This window comes from Terrapene carolina, unplaced genomic scaffold, assembly GCF_002925995.2.
Source record: "Terrapene carolina triunguis isolate 2854851 unplaced genomic scaffold, T_m_triunguis-2.0 Scaffold95, whole genome shotgun sequence".
Lineage (NCBI taxonomy): Eukaryota > Metazoa > Chordata > Testudines > Emydidae > Terrapene > Terrapene triunguis.
The window spans coordinates 30,958,547-30,976,425 of record NW_020664446.1 but is presented as its reverse complement, the minus strand read 5'-3'; the positions used below and the strand labels follow the sequence as shown (position 1 = coordinate 30,976,425).

General features: G+C 40.4%; 1 protein-coding gene across 1 annotated transcript in view; it reads left to right on the top strand.

Moving 5' to 3' along the window:
• Positions 1–17,879, top strand: part of CPEB3 (cytoplasmic polyadenylation element binding protein 3) — a 154,069-nt gene that overhangs the window by 53,983 nt on the left and 82,207 nt on the right. Inside the window, exon 4 of the mRNA XM_024199007.1 lies at positions 16,455–16,511. Within this exon, the coding sequence (XP_024054775.1) occupies positions 16,455–16,511 (57 nt within the window). The remainder of the gene's footprint in view (positions 1–16,454; positions 16,512–17,879) is intronic.

The following is a 17,879-nucleotide window of genomic DNA, read 5'->3' as shown; positions in this document are numbered from 1 at the left end:
ATCCTCGGGGACCCAGCCTACCCGCTAATGCCCTGGCTCATGAAGCCCTATACTGGCGCCCTGGACACAGAAAAAGAACTCTTCAACTACCGGCTGAGCAAGTGCAGAATGGTGGTGGAGTGTGCTTTTGGCCGTCTCAAAGGGAGATGGAGAAGCTTACTCACTCGCTGTGATCTCAGCGAAACCAATATCCCCATCGTTATTGCAGCTTGCTGTGTGCTCCACAATCTGTGTGAGAGCAAGGGGGAGACCTTTATGGCGGGGTGGGAGGTTGAGGCAAATAGCCTGGCTGCTGATTACGCCCAGCCAGACAGCCGGGCGATTAGAAGAGCCCAGCGGGACGCGCTGTGCATCCGGGAGGCTTTGAAAGCCAGTTTCAAGGCTGAGCAGGGTACCCAGAGACTTTTAAGTTTGTGGACACAGAGGCAGAACTTGCCCCCGTTTCTTTACCCAGTTGCCGTCGACTATCCTCTCCACTTACATACCCCCTTCACCCCCTTTCCAAAAAATAAAATCTGTTCTGTTTTGTTAATGGACACCGTTGTCTTTATTACTGTTTTCGCGGGAATGTTTTAAACCTGGGACGCAGACTGTGGCGGGGGGCGGGTTTAGGGTTGTGATGCAAATGATGCTTCTAAACTCCAGGAATGACAGGCTCCGCGGTGGTGGACTGGTTGTTTCAACGGAGCCTGCCAGCCCTCCTGGCCGGGACTGCGTGTACGTGTCGGCTATGTGACTGTCTTGCAGGGGGAGGAGGGTTACAGATCCCCTGCTGCGCGGCTCTGTGATGCAGGGTAAGGACCGCTGCATAAGATCTGTAACTGCCCTCCCCCGCCACCAAGTCACAGAGCAACACCACCCCCCCACCACACAGAACATGAAAACCACCTCCCTGACTAACCAGGATAACTAGTCACTGCACTGTATATGTGCCCTGCTGCTGCACCTGCCCCCTGCTAAAGGTGACTGTCCTGTCCAATGACCAAGCCCCTTCCCCACCCTTCAGACAGACTCCCCTCCAAAAGAAGAGGATGGAAACAGAAATGAACAGAAACGTATTCTTTATTAACAACCGCACATGGAACGGGGGGGTGAAACTTGGACGGGGTCTTGTGTGAGGCGGGTAGGAAAGGACTTTTCAAATTTTGGGGAATGAGAGCCTTCTAGTGGTAGAGCAGTCCGCAGGGGTGGAGTGAAATTTTTCACGGCCCCTTCCACCCCTCCGTGTTTGGACTTTGGGTGAGGGGGGTATGGGACTTGGTGGCGGGGCAGGGCAGTTACAGAGAGACTGCAGCGGGGCTCTCTCCTCCTGCCTCCGGTCCTGCAGAACATCCACAAGGCGGCGGAGCGTGTCCGTTTGCTCCCTCATTAGTCCAAGCAGCGTTTGAGTAGCCTGCCTGTCCTCCTGTCGCCACCTCTCCTCCCGTTCCATGTTTGCCCGGTGCATTTGGGACAAGTTCTCCCTCCACTGTGTCTGCTGGGCTGCCTGTGCTCGGGAGCATTCCATTAGTTCAGCAAACATGTCTTCCCGTGTCCTCTTCTTCCTCCTCCTAATGTGCGCTAGCCTCTGGGCAGATGTGGCTGTGGGAATTGGAAAAAGGGAGTGAATTCCTGAGACAGATCAATGTATCTGTGAACAGAGAACATAGTCTTGCTCTGTGAACAAGACCATGCAGAGCACCTATCACACGCGCACTGAGGACAAGGTCGAATTTTCGGCCCTTGCCTACAGTGCCTGCGGTCTTGCTGTGGCGAGCTGAGGAGCAGGGCAGGACACCGGACTTTGTCTAGATGGCAAACATGGTAAGCCGTAGACTTGTGGCCGCTTAAAACTTTAAGAGTGGCACTGGCCTCCTTTCACATAGAAAGCAATGCGAGTCTCTGCTGGCAGCAATCCTGCAAGCATGAACTCTGGCCCTGTCCCACCCCCTCGCGGCTGTAAACCGCGTGGCTGTAAACCGGCGGTTGCAGTTCTGTAAAGGGACGGGCAAGCAGTCCCAATACTAACTTTCCCCTACCTAATTCACAGCAGGGAGTCATGCCAGACATCACCCTCCTGAAGGTCTCCGAGAGCCAGAAGGAGAAGATGCTCCGGGACACCCTGCAGAAACCGGGGCCATTTGCTGCGCTGCTCTGCAAGGCCATGATCCCGGAGTACCTGCTGGCGTTGTGGCAGGGAAACGTGTCCTACCACGGGGGGCCTAATAAGCTCTCCCTGCCCAGGAACCTGCTGCTGAGGCTGGAAAAACACCTGCAGGAGGTGTATGAGGAGTTCTCCCCGGAGGATGTCGCCTCTATCCCCGGTTACATTGACCAGTTCTTGGCTTAGGTGCCCTTGGAGGGACAAATGACTGCAGGGTTTTGGGAACTATAATCATGAAGCGGACATTGTGAGATTTTTTGAAAATGGTTTGGACTATATATTGAGGCGCCCAAAGACAGAGTAATCATGATACACTTTGCACTGATTCCCCTTTTGTTTGACTTTCCTGTTTACATGTTTGGAAGCACTTTACCCACTGTTAATATTTTCAATCTTCCTGTTTTGTTGCAAATAAATGTTTACATGTTTTAAAGCACTTTAGCTACTGTTAATATTTTAAATATGCCAGTTATGTTGTAAATAAATGTTTGGATATTTAAAACACTTACTGCTTGATCCTTCCCCTGAATCTGTGTCTGGGGTAACGGCTGGGGAGGGTTGGTAGGGGATCTCTGTCAGGGTGATGAAGAGCTCCTGGCTGTCGGGCAAATCAGCATTGTAAGCGCTGTCTACTGCCTCGTCCTCCTCATCTCCTTCCTCCTCTTCCCCGTCCGCTGAGGAACCGGCCGCGGACAATATCCCATCCTCAGAGTCCACGGTCAGGGGTGGGGTAGTGGTGGCGGCCGCACCTAGGATGGAATGCAGTGCCTCGTAGAAACGGGATGTGTGGGGCTGGGATCCGGAGCGTCCGTTTGCCTCTTTGGTCTTCTGGTAGCCTTGTCTCAGCTCCTTGATTTTCACGCGGCACTGCGTTGCATCCCGGCTGTAGCCTCTCTCTGCCATGGCTTTAGAGATCTTCTCATAGGTCTTTGCATTCCGTCTTTTGGAGCGCAGCTCGGAAAGCACGGACTCATCTCCCCACACAGCGATGAGATCCAAGACTTCCCGATCCGTCCATGCTGGGGCCCTCTTTCTATTGGATTGCACGGCCATCTCTGCTGGAGCGCTCTGCATCGTTGCCACTGCTGCTGAGCTCGCCACGGTGTCCAAACAGAAACTGCGCTTCAAACTGCCCAGACAGGAAAAGGAATTCAAATTTTCCCGGGGTGTGGCTGGTCAGAGCATCCGAGCTCGGACTGCTGTCCAGAGCGTCAACAGAGTGGTGCACTGTGGGATAGCTCCCGGAGCTATTAGCGTCGATTTCCATCCACACCTAGCCTAATTCGATATGGCCATTTCGAATTTAGCGCTACTCCTCTCGTTGGGGAGGATTACAGAAATCGATTTAAAGAGGGCTCTATGTCGAACTAAATGGCTTCCTGGTGTGGACGGGTGCAGGGTTAATTCGATATAACGGCGCTAAATTCGACATAAAAGCCTAGTGTAGACCAGGCCTAAGATAAACCTTATTGAATTAGGGTTAATACCTTTTGAGGTACATTGTATTAAAATGCAATTGTGTATGTGCTGTTGTGGCACTGTGTGTATGTTCTTCAGTACAGAGGAGTGATCCTAATGAACATCCTCCATTACCAGCCTTTGAAGTTCCCCTGGGAGGAGGGAAGCATATACTAGTTCAAACTGGATTCTCCAGAGACCGAGACAAAGAAAAGACTTTTGGATAAATAACTATAGTTAATACTAACTGAAGGCCTTCTTCCCGATCCAGCAAATGGACAGGATCCCTGGCCCACGGAGGACCCCAGTGGTTAGGGGACGATTGGAAGGATTTGGCCTACTGAGGCCTCATAAGACAATGTACTTGTTCTGAGCTGAAGCTCTGATGGACTTGTAATCAAAAGGATGCCCTTAGGGTGGTGTATTAAACTGCATTTCCCAGAGTCAGTATGAAAGTTGGGAGGAATTCTGCTGAGCTTATTAGCATGCATGTAGGTTCTTTTATTGTTTTTTAATATGTTTTCTCTGTAATGCTTTTTACCTTAAGAATAAAGTTGGCTTGCTTAGGAACTGCTACATGGTACCTTACATCTGTAGCAATTGGACTGTTACCTGCCTCTGAAGAGAAAGTAAGCAGGTGTCCTGTCTGTGCAGGAAAGGACACAGTGAAGGCAGGGGAACTGTCCAGTCTGGGAATACCACAGTCAGAAGGGAGAGAGACTCGCATCTCCGTCTGAGAGGAGAAACAGTTGGGGAGCTGAAAGCCAAGAGTGGGTATCCTTACTGAACCACTGAGTGGAAATTTGCAGTTGCAGTTTCTCTGAACTGTGACAATATAGTCACTGTTTCTCTTTCACAACCACTTTCAGGAAGTTTCCGGGGCTATTACAACATATATCCAGGGGACCTGGATTTGGAATGTTTATTTGACCAGGAAAAGATAAACTGGGAGTTTGACATCTGAAAATCCTAAAAGAAAAGGAAATGCTCTCCCTATTAATGATGAGCTACTGGACATGGCTAAGGATATTTGGTTGATATTAGCCTTGTTCACAGCCAGATGTAAGAGGGCAGATGGCCTTTATCAGGTGCTAGGATAGAGGGGGTAATATATCTTAACCTGCCCTTCTTCTAGCTCATTAATGGTGTCAGAGCTGATGAAAGGAGGAGCGGTTCCAAGACAAATTTGGGCTATCATATCAGACAAGGATGCCAAAAAGATTTGCTTTTGGATGAGGGAAGGGTACTTTGGGTATTTCAGTAGCCAAATTCGGTCATGGGCAAGATACCAATTTAATCTTATGGGCCACCTTCTTGAGGAGCCGATAAAGGAGCTGGTGACTAAGGAGCATGTAGTATCCACCCACATCCTACTGGCAGTTGAAGTTGCTTCAGACTATTCATGGCATCAGCTATTTCTTTCAAATGATACTTTTGCCTCTTTTTGAATTAGGCCTTTCATCTAAAGCTTGGTCTTATGTGAGTTCTCCTGTTCAAGGAGGGGGGGGGGGAAGAGTCTTTTCAGCCTCAAGATGGGCAAGATGCTGGAGAAAATGGAAGGACATCAATTCCACAGCTAGGTCTTTCTGACTCTTCCAACATGGTCAAAGAGAAAGGCTCGCACATTCTCTTCTTGTGTCATCCTCAGGCTTCCAGCCTCAATTCATGAAGATATCTCCTCAAAAACATTGGAAGAGGCAATAGTAAACAACTGTGATGAGACAGCTGAACAGTGATGGGTCAGCAGAGTGGTGTGCTGAATCTGCTACCGTGTTGTTGGTTTTTCCCTCTGTTGTGCTCAGGAACATGCAAAGTCATCAGCAGGAGAATCTGTGGCAATTCAGAGGAGAGTTAGAAAGAGCGGGCCACAGAAGCAGGATGTCTGGCCTCTAGGAAAAGTGTGGTATATGAAGGCAAGTTGAATGATATTGAGACCCCGCACGTGCTAGAGGCATACAGCCTTAGCAGATGAAGTACCTACGGTGCATGCCTCAGTGCCCCAGTTGTACCCTAGTTATTGGGGACTTGCAAGACAAGGTTTGGTACTGCAGCACGTTAAAGACCTCACAAAAGATCTACAATTACATATTTAATTACCATAGAGTGCTGGGTACAAGAGATGCCTGGCTTGGATATACAGTTTAGGTCTTCCCCATGTTGCCTCTTACCCCGTTTTAGTGATCCTCCCTAGGCAAAATTGCTCAGAGCAGCGATAAGCTCTGTTAAATATGTGGGCCTTGGAAGAAGTGCCTCAGCTTTACAGAAGAAAAGGCTTCTGTTCACAGGCACCAGGAGGCATATTCCTCAAGTATAAATATGCAGAGACAACACACTCAAATCATAGTTACTAAGGTGGGTTTTACTGTTTGTGAAAACTTAGAAATAGTATGTACACTGTTTTCTATTTTCCTATTGCCACTTAGCACATCATTGCAAAATAAATATTTGCTGAACACTTTCCCATATACTTATGTTAGTCTGTGATTGTTGAATTGAGACTCTGACTACATATACATCAGATACTCAGAGGCAAGATGTTTTCCAAGCAAACTTTAATAACTTTGAATGTCCTGCCTTTCATCTAAATTTTCAGTGCTATATCACATTAATATTGCCTTGTGCATTTAATTCTATATTGTTTGCAATGGTAATAGAGAGATTTACCTGTTTTTAAAAGGCTTACTGGGTTAGTGGAGACTAAGCTAAGACAGTGTTCTGTAGCAAAGCCCTCCTTTGCCTCCATATACAATAGGACCCATGTAAACTACCAAACAATAAACTACCGGTATTTTTCTCTCTTATCAGATCTTTATTCTCCTTCCTGTTATGTTGTGTTATTTCAGTCAATAAAAATATTTTAAAGTTTTAATGTTTTATAATTTGAAGTTATTCTAGACAAAGATACATTTTTCTAGGGATGAAAACTTTGTTTCTTATTAGAAATCTCTTTAGAAGCCAAAAAAAATGACTGATCTCCTTTTAAAAACAAGTGTGATTTGAATACATTTTTAAAGGCCATGTTGTGGTATCTTCGCTTTCAGTATTTTCTGAAACATAGTCAAGAATAACATTGGAGAATAAATCTCTGTAGTTGGTATGGCAACTAGAATAATTCTATCTAATTATTGTAAATTGTACATGTAACTGTTATTCCCTTTCCATCCATCTACAAATATATAAATAGCAACAATATTACTTCTCTAGTCCTTATAGTGATTCCACAGGGGTCATATGTACAACTTGTACAATTATTTAAGTTGTTTAGTTTATCCAGGCTATATTGTTAATTAATCTCATAGGTTTTGTGAGTACAGTGGCATCTGTCACAGAAGGGACAGTCAATTTTACATCCTACTCTTCAGTTAATTGCTGGCTTTTACCTTGAAGCCTACTTTCTGTTCTAATTCTATGGAGAATGCTTTGGCAAAGAAATTAGAGTCTTGTGGCATGACCGAAGGAAGGTGAGAGGAAATGAGACAGGATCATATATTTGTGTTCTCTCAATCTGGAGCTGAATTTTATTTATGTTGCACTAAATTTCACAATTTCCCCATTCAAGTGAAATGAATGTTCCTAAATTGTTTTACGTTGGAATCTCAGTTCTAAAAATAGTATTCACTGGTCAATTCTTCACAACACTTGCTGTAGAAAAACTAATTCCAGCATACTGTCCACTTCTTAATGTCTCATTCCCTTGACGCACCCTACCAGTGCCCTTCCTGTAAACATTGATGAAGAAGGGACACTGGGGGGGGGGGGGGCGGGGGAAAAGAGGCTAGTTCAGTAGTTTGTTCAAAGGGAAACAAAATACATGTTTCCTTTAATCTTTGCACTGGGCTAAAGGACTTTTTTTCTTTTCTTTTTCCACCTGTGTGTGGACACTTATTGCCTTCCTGGATCAAATGAATGGTCCATCTAGTCTAGGGTGACCAGACGTCCCGATAAAATCATATAGTTGTCTGGTTCTGCCCTGAAGCTTGAGGGTTTATAACCCTCTTCTTAAAAAAAAAAATAAATAAAAATCAAACTTATCTAATGTAACTGCCACGAGCATGTTTACCACTTATTGGCCTACATCCAGTGTATCTATTCTCTGACATGTTTCCCTAGATGCTGAGTCTTTTATTTGTCTCTTTGTTAGGTTGGGGATGCAGACATTAACTGATACTTTTTAAAATCTTCCCTGCCACATCCTTTCATTGATTTATGGCTTCATGTGCATCTGCAGCTCTGATAACTCAATTTTCTCCTTCCTACTTTAAAATCCAGCATCTTATAAAGAAAATTATGCAATATTTTAAAAAATATTTGTGGGGGAGGCTAATTTTTCTCTTGTAAGGTTATGAATTTGCCCTCTTTCAACTTTGAATAAAAGAAGCTTAACCAAGATGTCTAACATAGTGTTGATGCTACACATAAGATATGTACATGGGGGGTGGAGGGAAGACTTGCCTATCCCCTTTGACTGAAGCCATAATTCCTGTTTTATTTTCCTATTCAGTAGGATTTATTGTAAAATTGATGTACTAGATACAGTAATGTTATGAAAACTGTGACCCTCTATGAGCTAAATATACTTCTGCTGCTTGCAGATCCTCACATATTGCATGTGGCATCTATATAACAGCAGCACAAGTATTTTGGCTATGAGGAATATGTGACTTGTTAATAAATATTTTATTGCTCTCTTTTGATGCTGGCTTTCACTACTCAGTAACAGCATATCTTCTTGTCTATTCAATGCAAGTTAGAAGAATTTACTCAGTAACAAGCTTTTATACTGTCTTGGCCTCTGCTTCTTCACATTAATACAAACTATTCTCTTAACTGGTGGTTGTCAGACATGTACAGTGCAGGTCACCATAATGTTCATTTGTACAGTGAGAAAATGATTGCATACCATGACAACTATGATGAATAGATCCTCATGTCTGGTTGTGGTAAACAGTAGTCTCCATGTTCTGTGAGCACATATTAGGTTGACACATTGTAGGTTAGAAATAGGTGCTTAAATTATAGCTGCTTCTTGATACTCTTAAAAGCATCCAAATGGAGTTGAATTTTTGTAAGTCTCTAAAATGTTTATTATGGAAATACAGCAGACCATTAACTATAACATTGCTGCTGTTACTGTTGTAATTCTTTTGCCCAGTATTTTGGTACAGTACAGTGCTGTGTAAGTATTAAATGTGTATAGGTTGAATAAGCAACAATGTGCTGAAAATCTGGCTGCCCTTATTCCTAGTCTTCTACATTACCGGTCATTGTGTAACTGGACAGTATCCTGGTAAAGATGCAATTATTAAAATAAATAAATAAATTCCCTTCTCTGCTGGAACATGTGGAGTCATTAACCTAAATCCAGTCAGCTGAAGTCACATGCACAGATTTATGTAGGAGATTTCTTAACCTTTAGGTCTTCCTGCAATCTGACCTTCCCCCCCCCCTGCTTTGGTTATGAATGTTAGTTGAGAACGGACTCTTGATTTTCGAAAGATTTCCCCCCCCCATATTTTAAGCCATGATATTTTCCCCTTTGTTTTCTAGAAGACATAGAATACATGGTTTTGAAATCAAAATGTGGCATGGCTGCCTATATTTTAATTACTCTCTTGATTTCTGGGTAGAGAGGGAGAATTACCTATGTGCCTGTTGGAGCTCTGAGGGCTCTCCTTCCTTCTATCTTCCTTCTTCCTTCAAGGCACTCTTCTATAGCTGTCATTCTTCCAGCTGAAAAAGTGGTTTTGAAAGGTATCTGGTCAGGTTTTCAATTTCATCCTGCTAAAAGGATAAAGGCACTCTCCATGGTTGAGTGCCACTTCTATATTACTCCCAACCATTGCTTCTCTGGCGAGCAGTTGATTTGGGATTGGAAATCAAATCAAAGTTTTAAATATGGCTTTGCAGGGCACTACTACTAAGGGACATGGCTTCTGATTTCAAATTTGATGGACTCCAAGGAAATAAGAAGCAACTGTCATTGGGATGGGATAAGTCAAAATATATTCTTGTTTAGGCAATTGTAAACTAAAAAATTCCTAGTTTTAACCAGGAAGAACAGGTGGTACACAGGTTTCTTTACCAAAACTTTTTCTTATCTAACACTGTCCTAAGAAGGTTTACAAATGCAAACATATTTAGGACCCTTTTATAGTATTGGCAACTACATTAATCACTATTATGTAATACAAATGTTGAAGCTTTCAAGATAAATTTAGCATTGGTCATGAAATCGAATTTTAGCCACCATCATTTTTATCCATTCCTTCTGAATGTAATGTATTACAACATTAATTGAATACATAGTATAATATTATGTACTAACTTTCTTGAACAAAATGAATTGATGCATATGAGGCGGCGTTTTATGAATGTAAGAAATTCTACTTTTTACAGCTCTTAAGGTGTGCAGATCCATTGTACAGTACTATCCAAATGTGATAGCCTGCTGCCAGTCTTAATTTGTAACTAGTATCAACAATTACTCTGAGAGCTATGCTGACAGGGGTTCTTACTCCTGTTAGGATAACCTAAGCTGGTAGGTCAAAGGGTAGGGATCAGACAAAAAGCAGTCCTTTCTTCCTCAAGGTTGGGGGTTGAGTGATAGGCCAACAACCTGTGCTCATTTTTTAAAAAAAGTTAAAATACAGAAATAAAGCAAGATAGCCATTCCAGCAAACATCATGATAAAGTGATGGACTCTTGCTTAAGAGGAATTGAGAGTCTTGGTGAAAGCCACCAGGAAGCCAAGACTCTGAGAAGTTTTTTTTTACTAAAGCTAAAACAAACTATGAAAGTAGCTTTCTGGAACATTAGACCAATGGCTCTAACACCAAACCCATGCAGGTGATGGAGGAAATGGATGAATATAATCTCCAAATCCTTGGAATAAGCAACTGTTGATTCCAGGAGCTGAAAAAAATTCAAAAATGAAAATAGTCTTAATATATGCAGGGATTCAAAATGGTTGTTACTCTGAAGGAGTAGCTTTAATTATGACTTGCAAAGCAGAAAAATAACTTATACACTGGGACCTAATTAACAACTGATCTCTCAAAGCTGTTTCAAACACAATAAATTAAAATGGCAATATTATACTGAAATGGAAACTCCACAACATTAAGAAGGAAGCCAAACTTAACAGTGAGCTCTACTTCCTGAGCAAATGCAAGAAACAAAACATCATCCCCAGGGGACTCACCGTCTATAATCCTTTAACAACTACATACCACTCAGAAATTGGTCCTATAAAAATATATTACCTCAACCACCTTGTCTCTCTCATATCCTGGGACCATCATGACTACAACAACACTGCAAACAATATTTGCACCAACAAATAACTACGATGATATTAAAAAGTCAGTTGTAAATTTGCCTTCAAACGCTGACAATTTTCTCAAACATGGCATCTGTTTAGTAATGAGGGACTTCAGTGCCATGGGTGGGGGTAATAAGAGAGAGGAGAAAGCAGTGGGAAAGCATGGCTTTTGTTGCCAAAATCAGAATGGTGAAAGACTGATAAAACTGTGCTTAGTATCAAGGATCCTAATTGGCAGTAAAATGGAATTCCTTAGAGGGAGTAACCAGGAACCAGATTGACTCAACAGTGTGCTGGAAGGAAATTTAGATCTGCCCTGTGGGGTGTCTGAGCATACAAAGGAGCTGATGTGTGTCAAGCTTGAAGATCAAACTTAAGAAAAACAAAACCACCAAAAGAACCAAGAAAACTGACAGCAAAAGCCTACTAGACAGGACATTACAGTAGCAATTTCAAATTGAACTGAAAAACAGATTTCAGATGGTACAAGACTTAGATCCATCACAAAAAGTCAACATTAATATGTCATGGTGCTTTTTGCCTGACAGTACTATAGATGCCAATAACTGTAGTTTTTCCCACACGAGCAAACATCAAGACTGGATAAGTGCAGGTACGTTGAACTCTGTGAAATAAAGGAAACAAGTTAAAGCAAACATTAGCTCCTCAAAAATACTCCAGAAAAAAGCATTGGCAAAAATCTGTATGAAATAAAGGATAAAGCCATGTAAAGTAGCACAAGAAGAGATAAGAGGAAATGCATAGACAACAATGTCAAAGAAGCTGGAGTGCCTACTGAAAGAGGTGGTGATAAAACACTTTACCAACTCAACAAGGCTCTAAACGGCAAGTTTACACTAGCTTGGGGGCCATGTTAGTTGGGGGTTAGGTCCTGCTTTGAGCAGGGGGTTGGACTAGATGATCTCCTGAGATCCCTTCCAACCCTGATATTCTATGATTCTGTGTTAAGGATAAACAAGGAAAGACTCTAACAGAAAAAGAGCAGAGACGGATGGGCAAGCACTCTAACTCCACAAGAAACTGTTAACTTTGTCAAAGAATTTAAATAGCCAGAATTAGACATTGTAACATCTCATATCACAAGCAAAGAAGTGAAAGACTCAGTGAAAAAGTTTTAAAATCTGGGAAAGCTGCAGACCAAGTCACTAGAGAAGCGTTGAAGCATGTGAGGATGAAACCATTGATAAAATCACTGAACTTTTCAGCAAAGCATGGGACTAGGAAAAAGCCTCTAGAACAATGGAAAAATATCATTATACTGTAGTCAAATACCAAAGAAAGATGACACAAGTAACTGCAATAACTGGTGAGGTGTTACTGCAGAAGGCTTTGCCTGTCACTGAAGGGAGTGTATCATCTTAAGCAGAAAAAACACAAGTAGTTGAGGCAAAGCTAAGGGAGGAGCAGGCTGAATTTTTACCTAGAAAATCATGTGTTGACCAGATTTTCACCCAAAGAATAATCATCAAAGAGCATTAAATGACAGAAACAATTAATCATAAATGTATTAGATAAAAGTATTTGATGGTATCAGTCACAATTCACTCAGGAAGTGTCCTGGTATGCCAACAAAAATATCAAGACCTTATAGCAAGGTACAACATGCATGGTTAAAGTACATGCAGACTTGAGTGAATAGTTTAATATAGATACTAGTGTCAAAAAGGATGCTTTCGCCCACCTCTCCTGTTTGGCATTGACTCCATTATGAGAAAAAGTGTAGATGGATACCATGCAGACATTGTGTGGTTCAGTAACAGTACACTAGAAGATTAAGATTTTGCTGACATCTCTTCTAATTGACAGCTCAACCAACATGCAAGCAGTCCAAAAGACCAGCATTGCAAGAAAAATCGGGTTAATAATTAGTTGTGAAAAAACAAATCTAATGAGAAACCCAGCAAACCCCAACTCAAATATTGTTAGAAGGCAAAGAAATAGAAGAGGTGAGTCAATTCACATACCTTACCAGTGCAAGATAGTAGATAGTGCAAGATAGTAGAGATATCCAGAAGAAATAATATTTAGGAATTGGCGATAGCTGCATTCATCAGCTTAAAAAGATTTGTTCATTGAAAATCTACAACTTAAAGACCAAACTATGAATCTTCAACTCAAATGTTATTTCCACCTTAACATATGGACGTGAAAGCTGGAAAAACACAAATGGTATAGACAAATGTCTAAATGCATTCAAAGGCAAATGCCTCAGGGAAATACCGGTATTACGTGGAATAAATTTATAACAAATGCCAAGATTCATCAGAGTTCAACTCCTTATCTACATAGTTATCCAGAAAAGAATATGGAAATATCTGGGATGTGTCAAGAATGATGCCAGAGTGTCTGTCATGGAAGGAGTCCCTTTGGGCAGCTGGAGGAACATGTAAAAAGGGCCAACTAAAAGAATCCACAGTCCTTAGGGAAAACTTATGAGACATAACACAGAGGACTTGCAGAGAGCAGCTCAGAATAGATGAGGGGAGGGGAGGGGGCTATGGGAGGAGCCCTTTTTGTGCCCTAAGCAACGTCACATGGCATGGGAAAGATTCAGAGATTGACAATAAGCTGTTTGTAATGGAGACAGATAAAATTTTTGCAGCCTAAATATACCAATTACAGATGTACTAGCAAAGTACATAATTGAAACTATGCAGATAAGTGTGAAACTAAGACTAGCAAACTGAAAATGGCAGGTGTGACTTGAGTACAAATATTGATTAAATAGTTTTCAGAAGACTTTTTTTTATGTGACATGAATGAGACGTGAGTGTCCATGCCTAATTTTCAACTTCCAGCATCTTTTGTTCCAGACTTCTCTTGCTGCATTTCTGCCTGTTGCTTTCAAAGTTAATTAATAAGAGGAGCTGTTTTGGTATTCCATGGTGTTGACACTATAACTGGGTATGTGGTATAGTTCTTTAGGAGTGCAAGTATAATACTTGATCTCCAAAACTGATGACTTTCCAAATCAGTCATACCTACTTTTTAACACAATCTTCTCCTTGAAACATGTTCCTGGTTTCAGATGGCAGATTTATACAGAAGACTTTGGCATAAGATAAACTTAAGTACATAGCAAAAAATTAAAATTTTGTTGATGCTGAAATGCTTGTGACATTTCATCATCTGCTTTTGGCCTACTATTTTTACACTGAGTAATTTGCCATATAATTTAATAATATATTTTGCAGTTAATGCAATACAATGGACACTCACTATTTGAGTCTTTTCAAAGCTGTATGGGATAGATTCTTATTAGATCACCCATATTTAATATGGTATTAATACAAGAGTGAATTTTCCACTATTTTGCTGTTTATTAAGGCAATTAAATTATTAATTTTGGGTGGGGGGGCTTCAATGGCATGATGAGAATTTTCCCACAAGGTCACTTAGCTCAGTAAATGCATGTATATCTCCTTGCTTGTACAACCTACATTTTTGCTACTCTTGAAAGATAGCTGAAAAGAAAACTTAAAAATAGCAGGCCAAGGGCAGGTGACAAAATGTCATGCAGGCAGCACCTGGCATAGTGACTGCCTGAAAAAAATAACCAGATGTTTCACACTTGATTCTATTTTTGTAGCTTGTTAAACAGCAGAATTTCAGCTTTGGCAAAGAAAAAACAGAATTGGGGGGGGAGGGGGGAGAGAAAACCCAAACCTCCTGCATCAGCATTGGAATTTCTAGTTTCTTTATAACATTATCAGTTTTTTCAACTGAAAACATAATTGTAAAAATTAAATAATTGGTTTGCAGTACTAATAACTATAATTAATTCTTGTATTATTTGGCAGAGATTGGTATGTATGTAACATTTGTAACCTTGTACTAATTAATGTACTTAAAGGGTACTGTAATAACTTTGACAAGAATATAGAAGTATTTTTCATATTCTTACACTAACTAAAATAATGGCTGTGTCAGTGTTTCTGCAGCATCAGGTTAACATAAGAATACACTGTGAACTTTAGTAGTTTGTCTCCAATTGGAGAGTCTGAAGTAGTTTAATGGAGAGCTTCTAAGAACTTTTGACTCAGGAATTTGGAAAATAAAGTGAAAATTCTGTGTTGCCACTCCCTACCAAAAAAAGTGAAGTGCTTCTTCTTTCTTTATACTATTGTGGTGTCTATGATTATGTAGCTTTATTTACTGTAGCTTTTCCAAATTAATTTAAATGATTAATTATGAAAAAATTGTTTTTTTCTTAAATGCTTAGTCAAGTCATAAGTGTCTTGAAACAGAATGTTGCATCTGTGCACTAAGAGTAGTAATTATAAGAGGATAGTCTTCTGTGATTTCAGATTGAAGGCTTTCATTTCTAGGTAGAAACTGAAAATATGGGAGGAGAAACAGACAGATTGTCCTCCATTCTTCTTTCAGGGTACACTTTCTAAAAACAGAGTGAGGTTTTAATTTTATCTTGAGAATCGTTGGGTAGGAGTGGGGAGGGACATCTATAATAAAGAAACTAGTTGGCTATATTGTTCCTTTAGCAGAGTAGGTGTTGAGCTCTCAGTTTCAAATCCTAATATATCAGGTTTTTCCCCCCACCAGGTGATAAATATTAGCCTTTTACCTAGCTCTTCCTGACTTAATCACAATTCTAAGGGCAACATCAGAACATGGACTGAACCACAATACTCTTAGTCAAGAGTCCATTAGTAAAGTTGATTATAAGTGGATGTAATTACTCTGCTATTCCTGATTTATTTTTTTTCTCTTTCACGTAGCATGGAAAAAGATCACATAATAGCTTTCGGTTGACTGGGATTTTTTGTTCAGAAAGTCCTATAATAAAGTTTTCAGTGTTATTTCCCCAGGGCATGTTTTAATATTTCATTAATCAGATAATCTCTAAGTGAAGATGAAGATTAATCTTAACAGAAGTAGAGCTAACTTCTATTTCTTGCTCTTTGAAGTCAAGATGACTTTTTGTGGACCCTCTCTCTCTCTGGGGACAAAGTATCACTACTTTGATTCTTCCTTGCAATCTCTAGTGATTGGAATATCCAGAGAAGAACTCAGTGTTGTGTGGAAACTATCATGGAAAACACTGAACTCCTTGTTGGCATTGCAATTTTGTGGGGTTTCTAAAATGATTTGGTCACTTATGCTACTTACTTTGAAGGCTAACCTAAAAGATGCAGTTTCAGTGAAGTGTAAGTACGAGCTTGAGTAATGAAGTTCTGTCTCTTGTATAAAGCATAAGGCAAATTGAGAGAGTTCTTAGAAAATCATTATTACTGTCTGCTTTATTCTTCCAGTTGCTTTGTTGCTTGATCTACAGTATTTTAACTTTTTATACTTCCATTTTATATATTCTATATTTTAAATCTACGTTCACCTAGATGTTCATTCTGTCAGACTGAAATTACAAATAACATGACCTGTTGCAATGCCAGTATTTAACTTTGGAATTCATTCAGTTTCAAAATAAGATACCGAATTTTAGCCTTTTTGTGTGTGTGATGTGATATTAATAAATAATCTCTGTTTACTTTGTAGGGCGTATGGGAATAAACTTCCATCATCCAGGAACAGATAATATTATGGCTCTTAACAGTAAGTAGTTTGTGTCCATAACAAATTTTTGACATGAGTAATATTTTTTTACAATATGTTCTTATACTTTATATATGTGTATATATAAATACACATACACATACACACACAGTGTGTGTGTGTGTGTGTGTGTGTATATATGTATATAATGTAGAGAGGAGAGGTAAACTAAAATGTAGAGTGTATTAAATCGTAACTTATTGTTAAATTAAATTAATGGAGATATCCTATCTCCTAGAACTGGAAGGGACCTTGAAAGGTCATCGAGTCCAGCCCCCTGCCTTCACTAGCAGGACCAAGTACTGATTTTTGCCCCAGATCCCTAAGTGGCCCCCTCAAGGATTGAACACACAACCCTGGGTTTAGCAGGCCAATGCTCAAACCACTGAGCTATTCCTCCCCCCTGATTCAACAACATATTGTTGAATCAATAGAAACTTAAATTTGTGGATATTACATTATAATCACTCATTTAATACAAATTTTCTTAGTATGATCGATAATGGAACACTTCTTTTACATCTGCTGTGTATACTTTATTGGGCACCTGGTAATGTCTCTCTACTACAGTTAAAGTTGTACAACTGTTTCCATTATAGTCTCCTGTTTTCATGTGTTCAAATCTTGCTGAATTTTTCTATGCTTGGTCTTTGATTCAAGGTGTTATTTTATTTTGGTGTGGCATCCCCACCAAATTGCTTCAAAATTTCTTCAGTTAAGGTTCAGAGAGGATGAAAACATATTTTCCGAATTAAAAAAAAAACACCTCCACTTAAATAAGGCTGTACTGAATGTTTTGAAATTCAAATCCTGAATAATGGGATGGACCTAGTTAGTCTTCATTTGAGAATTGGGCTTTGGTTTGGTTTAGAAAATAAAAAGGTTAAGATTAGTTATGACAGATGACACATTTTAGTAGTGAATGGGTGCAATATTAATGTTAAATCTAGAAGTGGAAACTTCAGAAAAAACTGTTAAAATCTGATATGAAAGCTGTTTGGGTTCTAAGAACAAACAACATGATATCTTCTATCATAAAAAGTAGTGGAAGGTGCTAAGAGCCACCAAAGTGTATTACAGAGCTGAGCATGTCAATACTTAATCATTTGATCACAGAGAAATACTTACAGTAATTGCTTGTGGTTATTCTTAAACATGCACTGAAGAGGTAAAACAACATGGATCCTGTTAGGGAAAATATAGAGTTCTACTTTATCACATATCTGCAACCTGGAACCAAAGGGCCACTGTGTATGGAAATGTACAACAAACTTCCAAGCTTCTTATAGTCCGAGGTGAAGCCCTTGTGTGAGATAGATATACACACACACACACACACACACACACACACACACACACACACACACA